At 42.8% G+C, this 22,249-nt stretch overlaps 1 protein-coding gene across 1 annotated transcript; it reads left to right on the forward strand.

Moving 5' to 3' along the window:
- Positions 1 to 569: 569 nt before the first annotated feature.
- Positions 570 to 17,204, forward strand: SUZ12 (SUZ12 polycomb repressive complex 2 subunit; the record flags this gene model as incomplete). Its single annotated transcript, XM_079544320.1, has 16 exons — positions 570 to 990; positions 3,608 to 3,654; positions 3,741 to 3,805; positions 7,275 to 7,343; positions 7,931 to 7,980; positions 9,730 to 9,815; positions 10,900 to 11,131; positions 11,736 to 11,838; positions 12,129 to 12,234; positions 12,558 to 12,735; positions 13,811 to 13,902; positions 14,332 to 14,475; positions 15,215 to 15,372; positions 15,805 to 16,003; positions 16,478 to 16,557; positions 16,859 to 17,204. The coding sequence occupies 16 exons, from the start codon at positions 570 to 572 to the stop codon at positions 17,202 to 17,204; spliced, it is 2,376 nt and encodes a 791-aa protein (XP_079400446.1).
- Between the last annotated feature and the right edge of the window lie 5,045 nt (positions 17,205 to 22,249).

The raw sequence follows: 22,249 nt of genomic DNA on the forward strand, positions 1-22,249 counted from the left end.
GCTCGGACCGAGCCGGCTCCTCAGGGCTGCGGCGGGTCGCCTCGTGTGAACGGGGCAGTGGCACCCCGGGCGGCCGCGGAAGCATAGCGAGAACGGAGCGCCCAGCCGAGCGCCGGAACCGCGGTGCAACGCTGAGGGCCGGGCGGCGGGGCGGGCGCCAGGCGGAGGCGGCCCGCTTTACCCAGCGTGCCCCGCGCCAGAGGGCGAGCGGCCCTTTCCCGCGAATTCAGTTCAAAGGAGGGGGAGGGGAGAAGCGCCAAGCGGCGAGCCGCACCGACCAACCAAACTCTTCCAGAACCATCCGTGCGTCACGCGGGGGCGGGCCCGGCGCCGGCCAATTGGGCGCTGCGGCGCCATCTTCGGAGCCAATGGGAGAGTGGCGGAGGCGGGCGCGTCGTGGTCGTCGGGTTCGGCTGGTCGTAGCGCTGAGGAGAGCGGAGCGGAGGAGACTTAGAGGAGTTGGAGCTCGGCGCTTCCCCTCCCCCCTCCTCGCCCACCCGCCCCGGCCGCCCCCTCCCTCCCTCCCCGCTCGGTCTCCGTCCCGCCGGGGCGCTCTCGGGGCCGGGCCCATGGCTCCTCAGAAGCACGGTGGAGGCGCGGGGCCCAGCTCGGGCTCTGCCGGCTGCGCGGCCGGAGGAGGAGGTGGAGGCGGCGGCGGCGGAGGAGGAGGAGGAGGAGGAGGTGGCGGCGGCGGCGGCGGCGGCGGCGGCGGCGGCGGCGGTGCTGCTGCTGCTGCTGCTGGTGGCGGCGGCGGCGGCGGCAGCGGCAGCGGAGGCGGAGGGTTCGTGGGCTCCGCCGCGGCGGCGGCTCCGGCCGGTAAATCCGGTGGGGCGGCGGGAGGAGGCGGCAGTGGCGGAGGAAGCGGTTACTCGGGCGGTTCCTCGGCCTCCTCGGCGGCGGCGGCGACGACGGCCGCGCTGCCCCCCGTGAAGAAGCCGAAGATGGAGCAGATCCAGGCCGACCACGAGCTCTTTCTTCAGGCCTTCGAGAGTGAGCACCGGGCCGGGGGCGGGAGCGGGGCCGGGGCCGCGGCAGAAAGGGCGGGAGGAGAGGAGGAGGAGGAGGGGAGGGCTGAGGGGCTTCCGGGGGTAAACACGCTTGAGGGAGGGAGGGGGGCTCTGCCGGGGGAGGCGGGGGGCCCGGCGGGGCTCGGGCGGAAGCGCGGGGCCGGGAGCCGAGCGACGGGGCCGGGAACTTGGGGCCGGTGCGGCTGCCGGGCTTCCTCCGCTCGGGGCGGCGGGGGCTGAGCGGGGCCGGCGCCCCCCGGAGCTTCGCGGGCCTCCGAACGGGCGCGGGGCGACGGATGGTGCGCCGTGCCGCTGAACGGGGCGTCTCTTTGTCTGGTAACCGCTGTCCCCCGATCGGGATCGCGTGTTAGAAATCGACCTTCGGGAGCCGGGCATCACCCTGCGGCAGCGATGGGAGAGAGGAGGAGGAGGAGGATTCCCCTTGGAAACATCAGAAAGTTATTTACGGCAATCTGATTGAAAAGCTTAGAGCGGCTATAAGCGTGCGGTGTGCTGCGTGATTCCTGGGGCAGGAGCGGAAGGAAGTTTTCAGTGTCCCACTAAATGCGTGATGAGGTTCTGGGATCGGTGCTGTCACCGCCCGCACTTGCTTGCTACAGACAGTGACAGCGTTTGATAAAGCGCTGGAGATTCTGGTGTTGTATCAAAGCCTTCCTCACGCCGCATCCTTTCAACCTCACTCTTAGTAAAGGAGCTGTATGATCGATGAGTGCCGTGCTGCAAATAGGTCGGGCTGCAGGCAGGAGGTGTGAGCTGTGTCAGAGGTTTGGGGGACGATGTCACTTTTCTCCCCCATCTGTCAGCAGAGGAAGGAGCGGTGCAGGTGGGGCTGGACTGTGTCGCAGTGGGTTAATGCTGTGCTGTGGATGTCGTGGAGAACCTGCAGGAAGTAAATTGTGGGTTAAGAAATCCTGACAGACGTGGCATTGAATCACATTCGGGTTGAGTGTTTTTGTCCCTTTGCGAGGTCACGTGCTGGAAAAAGATAAAGATTTATTTTAGGCTTTTGCTGAGAAGTATGGACTTCTGAAACACATGTCTGCTAGCAGGGTGAGAAGCGTGGCATGGACTTTTCCTGGTTGAAAGGCTGAAGTTGAAGCAGCAGCACGCTGTCTTTTAAGTTACACACATTGTCATGAATGCAATTTGATGTTTTTGTACCTTTCTAAATGATATCACCAATTTTTTTGGAGACTAAGAACTAAATTAAGGTGCTTCTTTCAAAGCTGTGCTGCTCAGTGTTTTCACTTTCAGCTGAAGCGGATGGTTCCTTTCTGTTCTTTCCATTTAATGTCCTCTTTTACTATCTTGCAAAATACAAATGTCATGATGATGTTAGTTTCTACTTTGCTTTAAATCCAATTCTACTGGTTTTCATTGGACTTCTAAAATACTGAGATTGTTGTACCATTTCCTTCTCAATAATAATGCACCTCCCTAACGATTGGTTGTTTGGGGTCTTATGTTCACGTATGTAGAAATGAGACTCAAACATATCTAAAAATGAATGAGGATCACATGATGCCTTTTTCACTTCTAATATCAAAATTCTGTAAATCAAAACCAGGTTTTCAGCGATTAAAAATAAGACCTTGGCAGTAGTTGAAGAGTGAAATACTGTTTCTGTATGTATATATCTATGTTTGTTTGGTTCTGTTACATGGGAAGCAGTTGCAGTGCTAGCAGCCTTAGCACAGGCATGCAGGCATTTGCTGCTCACTGCCTCCTGCTCTCCATTTGTTTTACAAGTCGCTTCCACGCTTCCTGCTGACATTACCTAATGAAGGTGACTTCCATTTCATTCTAAAATGAGTACTTTTCAATTTAGTTTAAATTTTTAAGATATAACCTGATGCAAAGCTTTTCATCCCGATCTAACTTAATTGGTTAAAACTTAACCGTAGGTCTCCTTTTCTGTAAGCAAGTGTTGCTCTTCTGAACTTCGGTTGTTAGGTCTGTTTTAGATGGTGCTGCACTGTCACGTCAGTGTGGAGTACAGCTCTGTTACCCATCAGTCACTGGAACAGTAACTGCTTTACCAGAACCAACATTTTTCTGGCTCAATTCGTATTTAAGGTTTTTGAAGTTAATTTCTTCGTTTAAACGATCTGTAATGCATCACTGTCAGTGGTCACTCCCTGCTCTTGTTTTGGTACCTTGTGCGAGTGACCTCAGTGCATTGGCCAGGATGAAAAATGAGACATGATCATTAACTCGGCAAAGAAAACTTACCTCTTCAGCAACAAATTGCTCTATGTTTGTGTCCTTCTTTCTGCCTTCCTATGATGTAAAGTCTGTAAGAAGCGAGTTCTGCAGAGAAGGAGCAGTCGTAGTTGCGTGAGTCGTTGCTAAGGGTTTCTGGTAGCTTAAACAAGGAGGCACTTTGTGTTTTACAGTAGGTAGAATAATGACTTGTTTACTCGGAGTTATTTAGACATGGTGATGCAGTGCTTAAACTGCCACTTCTGTGATCATCGTTAAGAACAAATAATGTGTTAAGTGGGATACTGTCGCATCGTTAAAGGCTGTTGTAGTAGAGGTTTAAGGCATGGTGGATAATACCTGTTTCTTTTTCTCAGAACCAACACAGATATACAGATTTCTACGGACCCGGAATCTCATAGCAGTGAGTAATCGGGTTTTTATCACTTTTACTTTGGACTTGTGGCAAGCTAATAAAGCCTTTAACCTTTCTCATTTCTTTTCCCGCAGCCGATATTTTTGCACAGAACTCTTACTTACATGTCCCACAGAAACTCCCGAACAAATATCAAAAGGTAAAGCAACTATTTTGAAAAGTAATCCTGAATGTTAACTTCAAAAAATTTGATGATCGCTTTGCAGTTATTTCTAAAGCCAACGAGTTTTTCTGCCTTGTGAAGCACGTGTGATTCTTATAGCTGTGATTTCTGCTGTGGGGAGGACTGCGTTGTGACTGCAGAATCCTCATCGAAATTATCCATGTCTGCTTTGTTTTGGGACTGAATTTCTTAAAAGTAAATAAATTAACTAAAAGCTGTTTAGCATCTGGGCTTAAGAAATCAGTGATGCTTAATCATGAATATTTAAACTGTGAGCTTTTTAAAAAAAGAAAATAAATTAAAAAAAAAAAAATCAAAAGAACTAAAAAAGCAAAATCCCCTTATGTCCCTTTTGTTATTTAGGATTAGAAGAAACCACTGCTATTTCCTGTAACTGTTTTAACCAGGTGAAAAACGAATGAGGTTAATTTGTAGCATTTCACAAAAGATCCATCCAGAACTTTAAAAAGGTTGCTTTGAACTGCACCTGTCTGAGCAACCGGCTTTGGTTTTGGCATTGCCAAATCGTTGCTAATGTCCTATGAGTGTTAGAGCTGCATGTCAGTAGCCTAAAAGACATAAGTATTGCAGCATGAGAAGTACATGTGTTGGTGTGTGTTGTTTGTAGAACTGCGAAGTCCCTTCAGTTTCTTCCTCTCACAGAAATTCCTTTGCTACATTTGGGATTATTTTTGTAGCTTGAACAGGTCGTGTTTTAATAGGGAAGTTCTCACTGTACCAGTTGCTGTGGGACAGAAGTAGTTGATAATGAACACAAGAAATTGCAGCAATCAGATTTTGCAGACAATTCTGCTTTATGCTGTATTTGTGTCTAAGCAAGGTAACTTTTGAATGATCCGTTGAGCAATAGAATTTGTGACATTTAAATCAACTTAAAGAGGCTATACTTAGCATCCTTAGGTCACTTGGGCTTAATTCAATGTTCCCGCTATTTTATTACAATGGCATCAATAACGTGCAGCTTCAGGACTGACACTGCTTGCATCTTATCTTTTGATCAGATTTGTTTCTTGAAGTTGCTGCTTTTTCTTACAGAAGTTACCAAAGTGGATTGTTTGCATCTTTTAAAGTAGGGCATGGCCAAATTGGAAGGAGAAAGTGTTCAGGTGGCTCTCGTGTCTGTTGTTTTTTTTTCCTTAAACTAGAATTGTGCAACAGGAAGTTGTTCTTGCTTAGTACTTATTTTAATTTATAGTTGATTGAAATGCATGTGATCTTTTACCTGAATCTTACTCTGTTTCTGTGAGTGTTTGCTGTCGTTGCTGGGAAACAAGTGATACTGTGCATGTACGTTGTGTTGTCCACTGCTCCAAATTCCAGTTCAATTTCAGCAGCACCAACAGCTTAGTTTGTCTCTGAAACATACGGAGTTATTTTAGTGCCCACGGCACCCTGTTCCTGAAGTGTGATTTTAGGTTGGGTTTTGATTCATAACTGGCAGATTAGCAGCCATTTCAATCATTAAGAGGTTTTAGAAGAGGGAAAATACCCAAACTAGAGTGGAAGATTTTACTGCAGCTTGTTTGGAAAGATTTATGTACCTTGCTTCAGTACGGTAAAAACGTTGGGAGAGTTCTGGTTGCAAAGAAGTATCTTCTGGAGCTCATCATTCTTGGTCTGTTTACATTAACCTTTACAATACAGGCCTATTTATTTATTTTCCCTCTAAGACAGTAATTTGGCCATTCTTCAATTCCTGGCCGTTGTTTTGATGGCCATTTTGATCAACAATGTTGTATGTAAAAACAACAAAGTTATCACCAAACTTGATGCAAATTAACTATTTCAATGATAATTATCCCTCCACATCTCTTATAACCAGCCCTACAATAATCTGAGAAAAATCCCAAAGTTTATCAGTGGGAAGTAAGGAACTACAACTGTATTTTTACCAAGGAATTTTCCATTGCTGTTGGTGGAGGTTTAATATGGAGACTGCTATTTGGAACAGCCAGGATGCTTCAAGTATAAGGAGATGCTGATGGGCAGTAGCTAATGAGCACAGCTTGGGCTGTGTGCTTTGGTAAATTGGTGCCTAATGGAAGATTGAAATGGCCCGTGGGTCAGAGTTACTTTCGTATTCTACCAAACGATGTAGGTGGAACAAATGCTTTCCATACAGCATTTTGATAATGGAGTGTTTTTATTTATTGGCATGCTACTGGGATGCAACTTCTAATACTTTGTTAATTATTGCTGCACTGGATAGGAGTGAGAGTGGGTGGTGAGAGGAATGTGTAAAATGAACATATTCTTACCACAAGTAAATGCTGCCTTACAACCCGAGGTGTTAAGGGCTGCTCTAAGCTCAGTTTTGTCTCTGAAGTGACTGTGTTCTTTATTCATGCATGAAAACAGTTACGCTGTACTTCCTTCTGCTCTTAGAAGTTACCTTCGAATGCAGCAAATTTGATTCAATGGGTTTTGCTGTGTTTCTTTGCCATTTTTACTCTTTTTCTGAAAGATTTTATGATGTATTTTATTTTGCCTACCTTGACTTTGACATTTGGAAACGCGTCATTCTTCTTTTTGAATTCTTAGTGCTTGCAAGTATTACATGCAGGCTGGAGCAGTTCTTGGTGTAAGATGTGAAGGAAGGATGCCCTCACTGGCTTTGTGCTTCCTGTTGGCCTTTGGCTCCACACATCAGTTTTCCCATAAAGAGAAATGGAAAGATTATTCCAGAAACTATGGAGTAACTGATGTTCGTGTGTGAACTTCATTTAACTATGGCTATTAAATGGTGCATATGTAGTAAACAGGCTGAATATAGAAGCACAGACAGACTGATGTTGAAATGATTTGGCGTGGTTCTTCTCTACAACATTCTGTCATGATTTGCCCCTGCATTTCCTGCGAGTGAGCGCCATAAGTAGGTTCAAAATTCAGTGTGCTTTGTGTGTGTGTCTACTTAATGCAACTTTGTGGAGGAAAAGTCTTCTCTCATTAGGTTTCTATTTTGCTCAGATAGGATTTTAAATGGTTTTCATGATTTGGTCAAGATGAAAATAGCAGTGACTGGAGAGAGTTTACTTGAACGCTTCTGATTGTGTTAAGTGTCACTAAAGCAGGAGGATTTGTTTGAGCTAAGCTGGGATGCCATTAGACACATCCATAGCAAGGTTTAATATTCAGCTCAAAGGCACTTCCTATGAGCAGCCATATTACTTGTCAAAGGTCTAATTAATTATTTGTGCTATGTTTCTACTGCTTGAAAAGCTGTACTATGGTGGTATTCCTGTAATGTATGTGCATAATGTACAGCTGAAAATTTCCAAAAATGGGTTCTTTGTAAATGGAAGGCTAAAATTACATGTATAGTTCTTGATAAATAATCAAGTCAAAGTTCAGACTGAATACAGCTTGTTAAATATTATGGGGAAAGTGACTATGCTCAAACTCTTCTCTTCCTGTTTCTCTACAGGAAAACGTTCAAAGTAGATGATATGTTATCAAAAGTAGAGAAAATGAAGGGAGAACAAGAATCTCACAGGTAATGTTGTGCATATATATATACATGTTTGTGTTTGTGGGCCTGAGTTGAAAGGCTTTTTGGCTGACAAAATTAAGGTGATAGAGTAGTTGGTAGAACAAACATACTCTGCTATTGAAACATAGATTCCAAAATGTTGAGTTGAGTGATGTGTGCTGGTTGTAATGTTGAGGGTTTATACAACTGTATACATGCCCTTCTTAAGCCTGTGTTTGTAGTTGTGTGGGGAAAAAAAACAAATTGTTTCTAGGCAGCTTCCATTAAACTGACCTGTGCTGACAGATGCCTGGGGAGCACCCACGTGCCTGTGGTGGCAGCATCTCACGTCTTCACACAGCATCCTTTTAAACCCCTGCCTTTCCTCCGTTTTACTCACTGTCAAGTCATAAAATAAAGTTAGTCTTTAAAGAGAAGACTGGTCTATAGCTTTGCATTCACTGCAACTTAATGGGTGCTGTTTCCAAGCAGTTTTTCAAAGCAGTTAAAGGAAAGGACTCCATTATTATGGTTAGAGCTGAAACAGTGAGTGGGGGCTGCTGTGTGGAAAAATTCTTCTTGTTCTAACATATCCTTTCTCTTTCTCTTAGCTTGTCTGCTCATTTGCAACTTACGTTTACTGGTTTCTTCCATAAAAATGGTATGTTTGCTTCACTCATTACACCATTAACGTGTACGAGTTTGAAATTCATGTAGGTCACTGAGAGGAATATTTAAATGATGTGTTACAATCTCTGCTGCTTAGAAGCCGATTTTAACTTACTTATTCTCTATCTGTCCCACTAGTTACAGGACTTCAGTGTGAGCTTTGAATATGTTTTAGTGTGTCTGTAATGTTAAGCAGATAAGCCCTCCAGGTTTTTAGACAAAACAGTGACTTTGCCATCATCCATTCAACCTTGAAATAGACCTTGAGGAAAGAGTTCCTGACGAAAATGATTTTATGGAACTGTGTTGTTGAAGTATCGTTAAAAAAAACACAGCCTACCACCAAGAAAGCTCCAGAACTGGAACTGGTCAGCAGATTCAGTGCTCTGGTTTTGTGGTTCTCTTTTTTTCCCCCAAGGCACAAATGTGAGAGCAAATCATATCAGGTAGAGCCTAGAAATCAGGCAAAGTCATGTCAGAGACTGAGAGTGACTGCAATCATTTACCAGTGACTTACAATCATTTTATTGTCTTTCATGCACGTAAGGCATTACCTCTCAAAATCAGAATATTGGACTTCCCTGACCAGAATGAAGGGTTCCGTTCCCATAACGAAAGCAGAAGTTACATGCTTTATGCTCTGTAGGCATTGGTAAATTCCCTGTCTTTTTACTTCCCTGAAAAATATTACCTGTTTATACATTAAAATTAAGTGGTATTTCTGTTTGTTTTTTTTTTTCATTTGTAAATATTTTGAGTTGCATATTGCTCCTTGGGTGTAAAAGCTGCTTCCAGTCTTTCATTCCAGAAAGATCACATTTGGAAACTCCATGGCGTTAAACCTGACACAGGGAACTGCCTCTGGGTCAGTAGCTGCTCTGTAGTGCTGACAGGCCTTGCCTTTCTCACTGCTCTTATACTGGATAGCCCTACAGAGATGCAGGCTATAGGAGAATTTTGATACATTACTGGATTTGTTGGCTTCTGTATTGTTAACTTTCATTCCAAACTTGCATTTCAAGAGAGGACTGCATGTAGCAGGAGCGTGTCCAGTGCTTGTCCATTGACCATTGCTAATACACACAGTATGCACTGCAGCAAATAGGAAATATAGAAAGTATGTAAGTTAAGGAAGCTCACAACTGATACACTCGTTTATCTGGATAGAAAGATACGTTGGAAATTCTTTCAAGAGAGTACAGAGGCTTTTTTATTCTGAATTTGTGTTTTCTAAGAAAAGTTTTCCAATGTATCTTGTGTTTAAAATTGAAAAAAAATCCATTTTTTCATAAAACTGCCGGCAACTCCACATCAGCTACCAGAATTCTCACCTGGAGCGCATGAAACTCGTTCAGGTTTTCCCCTTAGCACCTGGTTGTTCACATGCAGTTTGCTGTTTCGGGGGTCGTCTTCACACTCATCTCTGTGACTCTGATTCCAGAAATGAAGCTTGTATTTTTTTTTTTCTGGTTGTGTTTTTGTGACAAAAGTTAGAATTATTTTCAAAGGAAACCAAGAGTAAGTGTGCCATTAGATGCTAAAGATGTTTTTAATCTGTAAATAGTTATTAGGTAGGATATGTTCTAAAGTGGGAACTTGGAATGAATATGGGGAGAATTGACACTTAGAATCAACTGGAGTCTTTGTGCCTGAGTGTAGCTATGGCTCAAAAGTACATTGATGTACTTCACTGAACAGCTCTCTTACTTTTTCAGAGCTTAAAATACTTTCTTCTCTTTAGATAAGCCATCACAAAACTCAGAGAATGAACAAAATTCTGTAACCCTGGAAGTACTGCTTGTGAAAGTCTGCCACAAGAAACGAAAGGTAGGAGTGGCTTGGAAACTGTTAACGTGCGGCAGAGCAAAGCGTGGTTGTGATTCTGGAATGTCTCATTACCTTTGCCACAAAAGAAGCTAATGGTGAAATTATGTTTCTGTTGAGATTGATTTAGTGTTTACCTACTCGTCAATAATTGTTTTCTGCTGACTGAACAGTGGCTTCTTCAGAAGCAAATACATAAATCTTTTTTTTCTCTGTTTACTGAGAAATAAGTGGAAGTTTTACAAAGGCCTCCCACCTTATTTTCGTTGAATTTCACTCATTGTAAGTCTCAAGTCTTGTCTTTCTCTGCTTTTTCTGTACCCACGTTTATGCACTGACCATCTCAGTAATTGCAGATTTTAGCTACTATGAATCATACAGAGTTTTCATCCCTTCTCTTTCTGCTTTAGCTATGTTTCACACCAGCTGACAGATCACCCTCACAGCTATGGGTGGCTCGGTAATGCACACCATAACTTTTAACCCAAAAGGGAAAAGTCAGAGTGAGAACTGTATATTTTCCCTAAGAATATTGAACTGTTTCGGCGTGGTTTTAAGAGTTAACATTTTGAAGTATGTTTTGTTGCAGATTTCATGCTTAGACCATCTTGCCTTGTTTTGCCAATATTTCACAGTGTTCCATGATCTATCTGAGAGATACTGAATATAATAAATCCTAGGGAAGTGGGTCTTTATCTCCCTGATAGCACATAAGTGCACTTTGTAATATTGGAAGGAGAAGACAGGAAGCCCTTAGAATGTATATATAACCAAAACATTTCATTTCTCTAAGTAAACAGAATTAAATTAGCATTAATGACTGTTCTACAGTTTTTTCAGAATGTCTCATTAATTTAATCACTTAGAGAAAGATGGCTGTTGCTAAAAGTTGCCAATTTTATGCACACTTAGAAGTGTATTTTTCATTTAAAACCTGGCATTCTCCTTCTGTTCTTGTTTACCCCTGTTACAAGGCTTATTTTCAAAAAGATGACAGCACAATCCATAAATTATAATTTGTAACAGTTAATGTCAATTAATTTTGTATTCTAAAAACCTAAACCTTGGCTTTCTTGTTTTCCTACAGGATGTCAGTTGTCCAATAAGACAGGTTCCTACAGGTAAAAAGCAGGTGCCTTTAAACCCAGACCTCAGTCAGATCAAACCAGGCAACTTCCCATCACTTGCAGTTTCCAGCAATGAGTTTGAACCAAGCAACAGCCACATGGTGAAGTCTTACTCATTGTTATTCAGAGTAACTCGCCCAGGAAGAAGAGATTTTAATGGACTGATTAATGGCGAGACTAATGAAAACATTGGTAAATTCAGTCTTCCAATATTAATTTATGAGGTTTATCTTGTAGTTGTCGTGATCAGATGTAGGTTAATGTAGGTCCTACCTGGGGGAGGCAGTAACAGAAGAGTGACTGAACTGACTTGCACTTGTTTTCAGTCTTTTCCACATAGGGCTGAACTGTAGTTTTTAGCTAGAAACTGTGTGTAAATTTAGCAGCAGTTTGTATTGATGTGTGATGGTGAAGTTGTTAGACAGTGCTGATAGGGAATAATGTAATGTGGTCTCTGGATCTGATTTTAGGCCTACATTAACACTGGTCACTGCTGACTCAGCTGTGGGTGCTCTCATCAGAATGAACTGATTATCCAACAAATACTTCCTCAGAATGTGTTACTTTTTATACTTTCTTTATACTAACAGACTAATGTGACTGGGCTGTAAATATGCACAAATGTGTCTAAAATATGATTGCTGTGCTGCTAAGTGCTCTTCCCATTGACATTTAGCTGTTCATTAAATACTGTGTCATTCTGTTGTGTGCAGCAGCCAGTATAACTGTGTAGAAGCTGTTCTGCTATTCACGTTTGTGCCTTGGTAGTAATTGAGTGCTGTGTTGTTGTGTGCAGATGTCAATGAGGAGCTTCCAGCTAGAAGGAAAAGGAATTCTTCTAATCGTGAAGATGGAGAAAAGACATTTGTAGCACAGATGACTGTATTTGATAAAAACAGGTAATAATTCCAAGTAAATATTGCTTCTGTTAATTATTAGAGATTTCTTTAATACTAAATTTGTTCTTTAATTCGTTGGCTGTCTCTTACTGCGTTTCTATGCAGGAGATACAATCAGATCTTAGTCTTGCTATCTGTAGATTTCGAAGTACACATTTAAATTTGCCTGAAAACATGCATTTAGTTTCATGGAAAATTAGTTATTGTGATGTATATTTTACATTTTCATAAGCAAACAACACAATTAAAAATTAGTTTTATTACTCACAAGACATGCTTCTCATTGACAGACGACTGCAGCTTCTGGATGGAGAATATGAAGTGGCCATGCAGGAAATGGAAGAGTGTCCCATCAGTAAGAAAAGAGCAACATGGGAAACAATACTTGATGGGAAGGTATGGGTTGTTCTAGTAGCTGAAAGACTTGTCCTCACTTTAAATGTTCTGCATAAAGCTGAAAAATAATTCAAAGTGCAGCGGCTGTTGCTCTGAAAATGAAATAGGCTGAACAAGCAACAGTACCTCTGTTTCAGGACGTGTGGGAACAAGTTCAAATTGAACTCCTGGTTTAGGAAAGCTAGATCATTAAAAAGCAGATGTTAGCAACTATTTTTTTCAATGATTTATACCTTTGTCTTAGGAAAACACGCACACTGTCTGGTCTTAAGAGACACCAATTCTAAGGGAGTTTTGTCTTTGCTTTTTTTTTTTTCCATCAGAGGTTGCCCCCGTTTGAAACATTTTCTCAGGGACCCACACTTCAGTTTACTCTTCGTTGGACAGGAGACACAAATGATAAGTCTACAGCTCCTATAGCCAAGCCTCTGGCAACACGGAATTCTGAAAGCCTGCCTCAAGAGAACAAACCCAATTCTGTTAAACCCACTCAGACTATAGGTAAGCAAACTTCAGTCCTGGTGCTGAAGAATCATCTCTTAGCACTTCTGTTTTTCAAGGTTTCTTTGTACAAGAATATTAAAGGCAGATTTCTGTCTTCTGAATTGAGTATTTTATCTGAGCGAGGGATGGCAGAGACTTAAACTTTTTCATAAGTCCTTATAGATAAATGGCTGACACTTAAAACGTGTGACTGTGAAGTAATTTCTGATAGGAGAAAGGCAACAGAAGCAGGAAAGTACTTGAACTTTCACTGTCGGAGTTGTTCTGCTCTGTTTTCTATTTCCTTGTATTTTAGAATTTCTACTGTGTGATCTGTTAGGCAGGTTTGTGGCTTAGACTTGAGAAAGGAAGTGACTGCTGACCAGCAATAGAAGGTGTGTACTGGTTTACTACGTAATAATCAGGAGGAATAGGGATGTGGCATGGCTGCATTATTTATGCACTGTTAGAACCTGCATTTTTAGCATCAGAGAAGCTGAGTATTCCAGTAAGCTGGTAAAGTCAGTGTTGCCTTCCAAAATAGTACGGCAGACTCTTACTGTGGGAATATACAGTAGTATGAAAAGCACAGCATTGCAAAGCACCCTGCAAAGCACAGCATTGGAGGGTACTTGAGCTGCTTTCAGTCACTGCCAAGAAAGGAGTGGAAATGGTAGGAAACTCGTGTCAATCAGAGGTTCTGATAAGTAGAACAGAGGATCCTGGTGCATCTTTCCCAAGGGTGTCTGAATCCAGTGCTGTCACCATTCTTCAGCGCGTTTCCAAGGCAGACCAATGGAAAAAAGACATCAAAGGCATCTACAGCTAAAGAATTCCGTCTAACAGGAGAAAGGAAAGTGTTTACCAGCTGTTCTTGAGTTCTCTGAAGATAATTTTGGAAGTGGTGGTTTTGCCTGTAGATTTGTAAAAGAAACTAAGCACCAAGGCTTTCTGCTGATGTGAGCTACTTGCATCGAAGTTCAGAGTGCCTCGATCCCTTCCCAGCAGGGAACCCTGCATGGGACTTCCATCTTTTCCTCTTTACCCTAAACTGAGGTGCGTGTTTATACGTGTGGGTTTTTTTTTTTTCCAGCTGTGAAAGAATCCTTGCCAGCAGACCTTCAGACAAGAAAAGAGAGAGATGTTTTAAATGAACCTCGACAAAAGTTGCGAATATTTTACCAGGTATTGAAATAAGAGGGGTGGTGGTGGGGAGGAGTGTAAACACTGTGAGGGATTGTAGCATTCACATCTGAGTTGGGTGAAAGGTTCAATTGTGGCTGTAGAACACTCTCTTTTGTTGCCTTAACGGGTGCCCTATGAGGTCCCAGATTCACACAGGAGGACCCAGTCCACATGTTTCTATTCAGGAAGTATTTTAGAAAAATCAGTCTTCTTGGGGCCATGTCTGACGTGTTCCAAATTGGGCATCTGGGAGGGAGTGGTGGCCTCCATATGGAGGAAGGGAATCCTCAGTAAAGTGAGCTGATCTGGTGTTCCCAAAAACTTACTGTAGAGATTTCCCGAAATGAAGTCCAGCTTTGTTTTCTGGTTGGAAGGTTGATGAATGAAGTTCATTTGATGCTAACACTGCTTTTTCTTTGTTTGCATCAGTTCCTTTATAACAACAACACCAGACAGCAGACTGAAGCCCGAGATGACTTGCATTGCCCGTGGTGCACGCTGAACTGCCGGAAACTGTACAGTTTGCTCAAACACCTTAAACTTTGTCACAGCAGATTTATCTTTAATTATGTTGTAAGTAGCACTGTGGTAGTTTAATGGTATGAAATGCTGTACAGTTTGTTGCAGATTGTATGACGCAGTAACTTCATTGCTAACTAATTAAGTTGGAGGACCGTACCTACGGATTTGCTGCAGCTTCCTTTGACTTTACTTAACATGAAATTATGTGAATGTTGACCTTTCACGTGAGAAACAAACCTGCTGTGTTCTTACAGCAGGTGCCTCTTCTGCATTAGCATATTCTTTTTCTGTTGTAAAAAGCAATGACTTCTGCATTTGGTTGGAAGTCTCTTGAAGCTTTAAGAAGGCATTTTAAGTATTAAATTTAGTCATGCTGGTGAAATCCTACCAATGTGATCCTGAAGATAAATTCTGTTTTCTTTTTGTTATGTGTGCATGAAGTAGTTTCATGGGCCCACTCCCCTGCTCAGAAAATTATTCCAAATCTTAGCTCCGTAGCTAGTTAGGAATGTTCTGATTTCTAGGTTTCTTGTTAAGCAAGCTTGTAGCACTGTTGTCCTTAATTTAGTACTTTGCTGTATTCTGAGTGTATTCATGTGAAACAGTACGATAGTGTAGAGCAAGGAAGCTTTATGTCACTTGTTTCTGGAAGTTAAACATAATTTGGGTGGTGTAAAGGGGATCTAGAGCGACGTCAGCTTACTGACAGGGCGTTTCAGGTACTGGGAACTGGGAAGGTCGCTTGTTTGAAGCTGTGGCGTGCTGCTGAGCGGGCTGTGATCTGTTTCAGTACCACCCGAAAGGCGCTCGGATCGACGTGTCCATCAACGAGTGCTACGATGGCTCGTACGCGGGGAACCCGCAGGACATCCACCGCCAGCCTGGGTTTGCCTTCAGTCGCAATGGGCCAGTCAAAAGAACTCCTATCACACACATACTCGTATGCAGGTAGGGAGATTGGAAAGCATGTCTGTTCAGACTCGCGTAATGCGGCGTGTGGCTGAGGTCTGCAAATCCAGCTGTGTGTGAGCAGTGATACGTTTCACTGGCATTAAAGTTCAGCTGTTCCTGATTAAATAAACTGTTGTTGAGGAATGGTGTCTTTATCTCTGGTTTTACATCTGTCGAGGCATTTATGTCATCGTGAGGTAATTTATTTTTTTTTTTAACAGCCTTGTCCTTGTCTTCCCCAAAGTTAGTGCAGTTTTTTGGGGAGAGGGGTTATGGGTAGGCTTGTTTTTTCTTTTAAAGGGGGATATTACCCTGTTAGTTTTGCAAACTGGAGCTTAGAAGAATAATTTGTATTAATTAACTGCCATAAACAGTATTTGCATGTTTGATTGAATGGTTGAAAGCAGTGAATGTTTCTCATTCTGCCAGGCCAAAGCGTACAAAAGCAAGTATGTCTGAATTTCTGGAATCTGAAGATGGAGAAGTAGAACAGCAGCGAACGTACAGCAGTGGGCACAATCGCTTGTATTTCCACAGTGACACATGTTTACCTCTCCGTCCACAAGAAATGGAAGTAGACAGTGAGGATGAAAAGGACCCTGAATGGCTACGAGAGAAAACCATTACTGTAATTATTTCACAGCTGTTTTTGGTGGATTGTGGTTTTTAAGTGATGCTCTGCGGTTGCTTTAGGGAACAAATTGGGCATCCGTTGTGAACATTATGCGTTCACTTGGGGAGTCAGCAAAATTGTGTTGCTCTGCCAGTAGTGATGTAAAAAAGTCTGTATTTTCTTGTCTTCGGTTGCAGTGCTAGCTCAGTTCCTGTGAGTCCTAGCAAGCTTTGTGCAGCTTGTGGCTGTGTTCCTTCACAGAGATGGTGCTGCCACTGGAATGCAGCAGTGTGTATAAGATCTGGAAATGATTGATGGCAGTCTGTGATCCAACGTTGTTCTGACCTTTCTGACTGCAGTGCTCCAATTTTCAGTCACTTCTGATGCGTGGGTGACGCGTTAATTGTAGGCGTGCTGTCACTGCTTGCAGCTTACATGCAGTTCTCACGTTTTCCTTCTGTCCTTCTTCTCGCTCTTTTATCTTTCCAGCAAATTGAAGAGTTCTCTGATGTTAATGAAGGAGAGAAAGAAGTGATGAAATTATGGAATCTTCATGTTATGAAGCACGGGTATGTTACTGTAAGCTTAATTTTGATACAACAAGGTTACGTGTTCGGTTGACTCTTTTTGCTAAGCACTTTAAATTCTGTGCATAGAAAGGGATTGGTAAAGGCCAGTTTGGTGGGAAGCTGCCTGTTCAGTTTAAAAGTAGCTTCTTGTGCCTCGTAGTGCTGCAGCTTTGAATACAAGGCAGTTGCAAATAATGCTACTGCGTCCAAGTCTGAGCAGTCATCCTGCAGCTCGGTTCGTCCGTGTATCTTCTTGGTTTTGAAAATATTCTGCTGTAACGGCTGGTTTCTGATTTGGCAGGTTTATTGCTGACAATCAAATGAATCATGCCTGTATGCTGTTTGTTGAAAATTACGGACAGAAAATAATTAAGAAGAACTTGTGTCGAAACTTTATGCTACACCTGGTCAGCATGCATGACTTTAACCTCATCAGCATAATGTCAATAGACAAAGCTGTTGCCAGGCTCCGAGAGATGCAGCAGAAGTTAGAGAAAGGAGAATCGACCTCCCCAATGGATGAGGAATCTTCTGAGGAGCAGAGTGGGACAGCAAACGGATACAGTGAAAATAACATGAGAGAGAGGATTTCAGAAATGGATAGCATCTCAGGTGTCACAAAACAGAGCAAGAAACAAAAGCTCTGAAGTCAGAAGCGAAATTCCATTCAACGGACAGCATTGAAGTGACATTCTAGGGTGCATGAGCTCTATAAAGAATTACACACAAAAAAATACAGATTCCAAACAGGCACTGCTGGATGGAAATAAATGATTTCAACAAGGATTTCGTTTTAACAGGGTTTCTATTCAGTTACTTATGCAAGTACTACATGTATATCGGTTTTGGTGATGTAATGACAATATTCTAAGAGTTTGAGCATGAAGAGCAATATGAAAATCTTTTTGTAATTTTAGTAATTAGTGTCTTAAGAACTTTATGGAATTTACATAATTTAAATATATGTAAAACAGTTTTTATATTAAGATTTTTGCATCTGTATCTGGCTGTTTTTCCTACCATGAAGTTGTGAAACGCTGGGGGAAGGGGTTTGGGATACAGTTTCTGCTTCTCTTATTTAGAAATTCTCCAGTTAGCTTTTGGTGAAAATAAGGTCTCACTATTTAACGTTTAACCTGGATCCTTGCGTTTGAAATCATTTATGCAGTGATGGTAATGACAAACTCACGTTACACTCAGTGTAGAAGTTGGCGACCTTAGCACTTCCTTTGTCGTGTGCCTGTTTGGAACGATGTTGGCTTTTCACGTTGCAGACACAGTGAAGTTCCTCCTTGGCTTTTTGAGGTTACCGGCAGTTTGGTTTATGGATAATTCTGATGCGTTGATCACACAGTGTACCATTGAAAACTTGAACGTTAGCTCCTTTTCTAGTTTTAGTACGCATTTCCACAGCTACACGACCGGACGCAGAGCTCCGTCGCAGGGAGCCGCGCTGCCGCCCGGCCTGCAGCTCAGCCTGCTGTTGTGTGAGCGCAGCCTGCGGGGCCGGGCCGTGGTTTGGCTTTGGCTTTTGAGATGCCACTCTTGAGGGAAAAATGCACTGTAAAATTGGACCAGAAAATGTGTTGCACTTCTTATGCAAGTATTCTGTGATGTATTGTATTCAATACAGATGCTAAGATGCTGACTAAACTATATTTGAGCAGTTTTGCACTGCTGTTAACACATTTTATGCATACGTTTACAGATTTTTTCCAATGGAAAGTGGTTTCACTACTGGTACAGTATCAGCACCGAAGGGTTTATTCCAGCAAGCACTGTGGTTGAGTGACATCACCTCAATTTTTTATTATCCTTAAAATATTGCATTTTTCATATTCTTTATTTATAAAGGAACAATGCTGCTGTAAATACAGGTATTTTTAATTTTTTATTTCATTCCATCACCATGAGATGCAGTTCCCTATTTGTTTAAGGGGTATATAAGCTTTCTAATGGTGTCTTCAGAAATTTATAAAATGTAAATACTGATTTTGATGGTCCTTTAAGATGTGTTTAACTGTGAGACTATTTAACTAATGGTGTGGATGTGATTTGTCATCCAGTATTAAGTTCTTAGTCACTGATTTTGTGTACAAAATAGGAAAGAGGGAAACTGCAGCTTTCATTACAAACTTCTTGAATTTGCCAGCACTCTGGGTTTTAGCGAGCTCTAATTATGCCTCTGGATAAGTACATCAAGCATTTCTCTCTGGCTTTAATTTGCTAAAGCTGTGCACATATGTAAAAAAAGAATAGATTATTTTAGGGGAGATGTAGTTTAGGATTATTGCTTATGTCATTTCTTAAGCAGTTATGCTCTTAATGCTTAAAAGAAGGCTAGCATTGTTTGCACAAAAAGTTGGTGATCCCCCAAAAAACAGTAATGAAATTACTTCTGTCCAGTAAACTTTGTATGTCATGTCAATTTATAATAAAAGCTGAAAAAATCCCTTTGTTTTCTATTTATAAAGATGCCTTTTCTATATGTACCTTTGAGAGATTTTGAAGATGCCGTGTAAGCTGGTTTAAACAATTTGAATGGTACAATAGATGTTTAAGAAAAAAAAAAGCAAAAACAAACCAAGTTCAGTTGTTTAAATGAACCATTGTTTTTACATTAAATGTTTTATTTGAAATCGGCTTTTGTACATAAAGTTCAGTAATATAAAACGTGCCACGCTGGTTGTCTGCTCCTTTGTGTGCATGCAGGAAGGCCCAGCAGCGCCCTGCGACTCCGCTGCCTCTGCGCTCACCTGCAACTCGGCCGGCTGCTGTCTGCTGTGTGTGCGAGGGTCTGCACAAGTTCCTGCCCTGCAGCTCTTGTGAGCACTTCAATTGCACGCGTGAAGCTATGGCTCGGTTTTCTGCTAGGAAAATAAGAGCAGTTGGGTTTTGTTTCTTCATGCAAGCAGTTGTTTCAAGCAGATCTTGACTTGCATTTAATCGATAGCAGTTTCAAACAGTGCATCTCCTATTGCAGAGGCCCTGTTCTCTTCATGCTGTGGAATTAAGCAGTGAGTTGCAGTGCTCACTGCAGTAGCAGGGGCTGAAGAGCAGACGCTGAAACCCTTTTTCTGTGTTAAAAGTGAATGGGATTTTCAGATGCAGGCTGTGACCGCTGGGTTCTGCGCTATTGGTTGTGCGGCCCTCTGGAACTGTTGTTCTAACTGAGCTTCATGTGCTGATGGCAGATTTCTGGTACATTTTCTGGTGCTTATTTTAACACAGCTGGTCTCTGAACCCCAAGTTGCAACCACCCACTTTACTTTCATACTGAATTCAGTGTATTAGATACTCTAGCTAAAATTGTTAGGTGAATGTATACTGTTAACCTTGAGCACTGTAAGCATAGTTTCCTTATCAGCCGTTGAAAAGCAGGGGGTTGTGATGGGAGGAAGAGATTTGCTTTCTGGGATGAAGCAGTCACAATTTGAACTGTGCTGATTACAGCCTTGGGGAGTCACTTAGAACTAAAACACGTAACCTGCTCCAAACGAGCAGCTTACCTCTGCCAATGTGGGAGCTGATCTGTGAGGACAATTTGATGATCTTGTTCGGTGTTCACAGAGCAGTTTGGTGCCATCGCTGAGTGCTGGAACGAAGGCCTTCCTGCTGGCCCAGCTCCTCGAAGATCTGCTCTCCCATGCTTGCACAGCCATGAAAAGAGCTTTGCGTGAAGGTAAGCCTCTCCTTCCAAGGCTGTGGTATCTGCTGTCCTGAGTTTGCTGATGAAGGTCTGAAGCTGTGCTCTTCAGGCAGAGCACCTCAAGTAGGTTCCTTCATACCAATACTGTATTTATGGGAGCTCTCTGCTGTCAGCTTCCTTATTTACTGGTTTCATGAGTTTGGTGTGTTGCCTTCAAAAGACACCAAAGAAATGGAGCAAGCTGCAGGTAAAGCAGAACTAGGCGAATAAGAACTCTGTTCAGCAGGGACTTCTCTTGATGTACTGCTGCTTGCTTAGTAACAGGAGCCAAAATCTATATTAATGCAGTAAAAGATGCAGTAAAACAGACAAATAAGCTGTGACAGAATATTGAGAATGTGACAGAAATGCTTTGGTAAGCAAAAAAAATAAGGAAGAAACTTTGTTTGCAAGAGCTATCACCATAGATGTAAGTTTTACACGCAAGTACACAAACTGCACAACTTGTGTGGGACTTTGGAGGAACTGAAGATGAAAGTGAGAGAAACGGAGCAGCTCTTCAAGGGAGCTGCAGTGCTCCAGAATGCATTTGTGCTCATCAGAGGAGCTCAGCCGTGCCCAGTTATGCCCCAATCACAACTTACAAACGCGGCTGTGGGATAAAACTTTATTTAAAAAAATTCAAATTTCACTCGACACAAACATCTTAGTTGAGGTAAGTGAACGTACGAGCTTCAAAAACGCTTCCAGGACTTCCCAAGCAGTTTGCTCTCTCTTGCAAGGCTCCGGTAGCTGGAGGTGACAAAGCTGTGAAGGAAGGGCCCAGTCCTCCATCTAGCTGAACTCTGCTGAGGAAGAACGGGATTTCAACCTTTTTAATCCAAGCCTCTTCTGGCTCTTGGGATACCTTGTTATGTAATTACTCAGCTCTGTTACCCTGGGATTCTTCACCCTTCCCAGGTTTAAGCGTACAGCTTCTAGGAGGCGGCTGAGCAGTACCTAATACTCATTGGGCAGCTAGTTTTCCTCTGAGTTAGAAGTTCACCAGGGATGCCGCCCTGGTCACGAGGAGCTAAAAACCGAGGTCAGAACAAATATTGTGTCTTCCCATCCTCAGCTCTCAAGGGGAGCAGTAGGGATGTCCTGGGGCAGCGCGTCCTGGGACAGCCCTTCACAGTTATCTTCAGCTGCTTGCTAACTATGCTCTGAACAAACGAAGCATTCCATCTCTGGAAGTACCTGAACTCGAGCTTTATGTCCCGCAGTGCTGGTAAACAGCAGCAACATCAAGTCTGACCAGACCCTCACAAAGCAGGTGGGAGGTACCTGAGCTGCTGGCTCCTCACAAGTGCAGGTATCTGCTATTTTAGTTTTCAGTCACAGTACTGACTTGGAATTTGTACCTGACCCCTGGACTCTTACAGGTAAAGTTACCGAATCGTCCCACCGGAGCACGACTGACTGCGACTGCAGCACCGCCAGCCTCTGAGCAGCACTGACTCAGCTGGAACCTCTGCTCAACCTTTGTGGCTACAGCAAAAGAACAATATTTGAGATGGCAGACGGGACGCAGCACTGTTAGCAACGTTCTTCACACTAGGTAAAAGGAATACTGGAAGTACAGCATATGCAAGTATCTTTCTACTCCCTAACACTGAAATAGTTTTGCTCGAGAAGTGGACAATACAGCGGGCTTTTCCTTGCTTGCACAGATCAGTCTTACCTGCAGGTGTCCACTCTTCCACGCTTAATAGTAAAATCCAATCCACTTCTACTTTCCATCTATCTGAATCAACCCACGGTTTTTTCTAAGCTGTATTACCGGCCACCATTCTCCTTTTCTGCAGTTCCCTTTCACAGATGTTAGCAGAAAAACACAGGCAGGACAGCTGATCTTTTTGTACGGAGGGTGCAAATAGGGGGGATGCCATTCCAATCCGTTTATGCCAGCATTAGGGGTAATATGGCATGTTGAAACTGAAGAAAAAGGGCAGAATGATTGTCTAGGTGTTATTAAAAATATATATATTACTAATCTCACAT

The sequence above is a fragment of the Tetrao urogallus genome (assembly GCF_951394365.1).
Source record: "Tetrao urogallus genome assembly, chromosome: 18".
NCBI classification, from domain to species: domain Eukaryota; kingdom Metazoa; phylum Chordata; class Aves; order Galliformes; family Phasianidae; genus Tetrao; species Tetrao urogallus.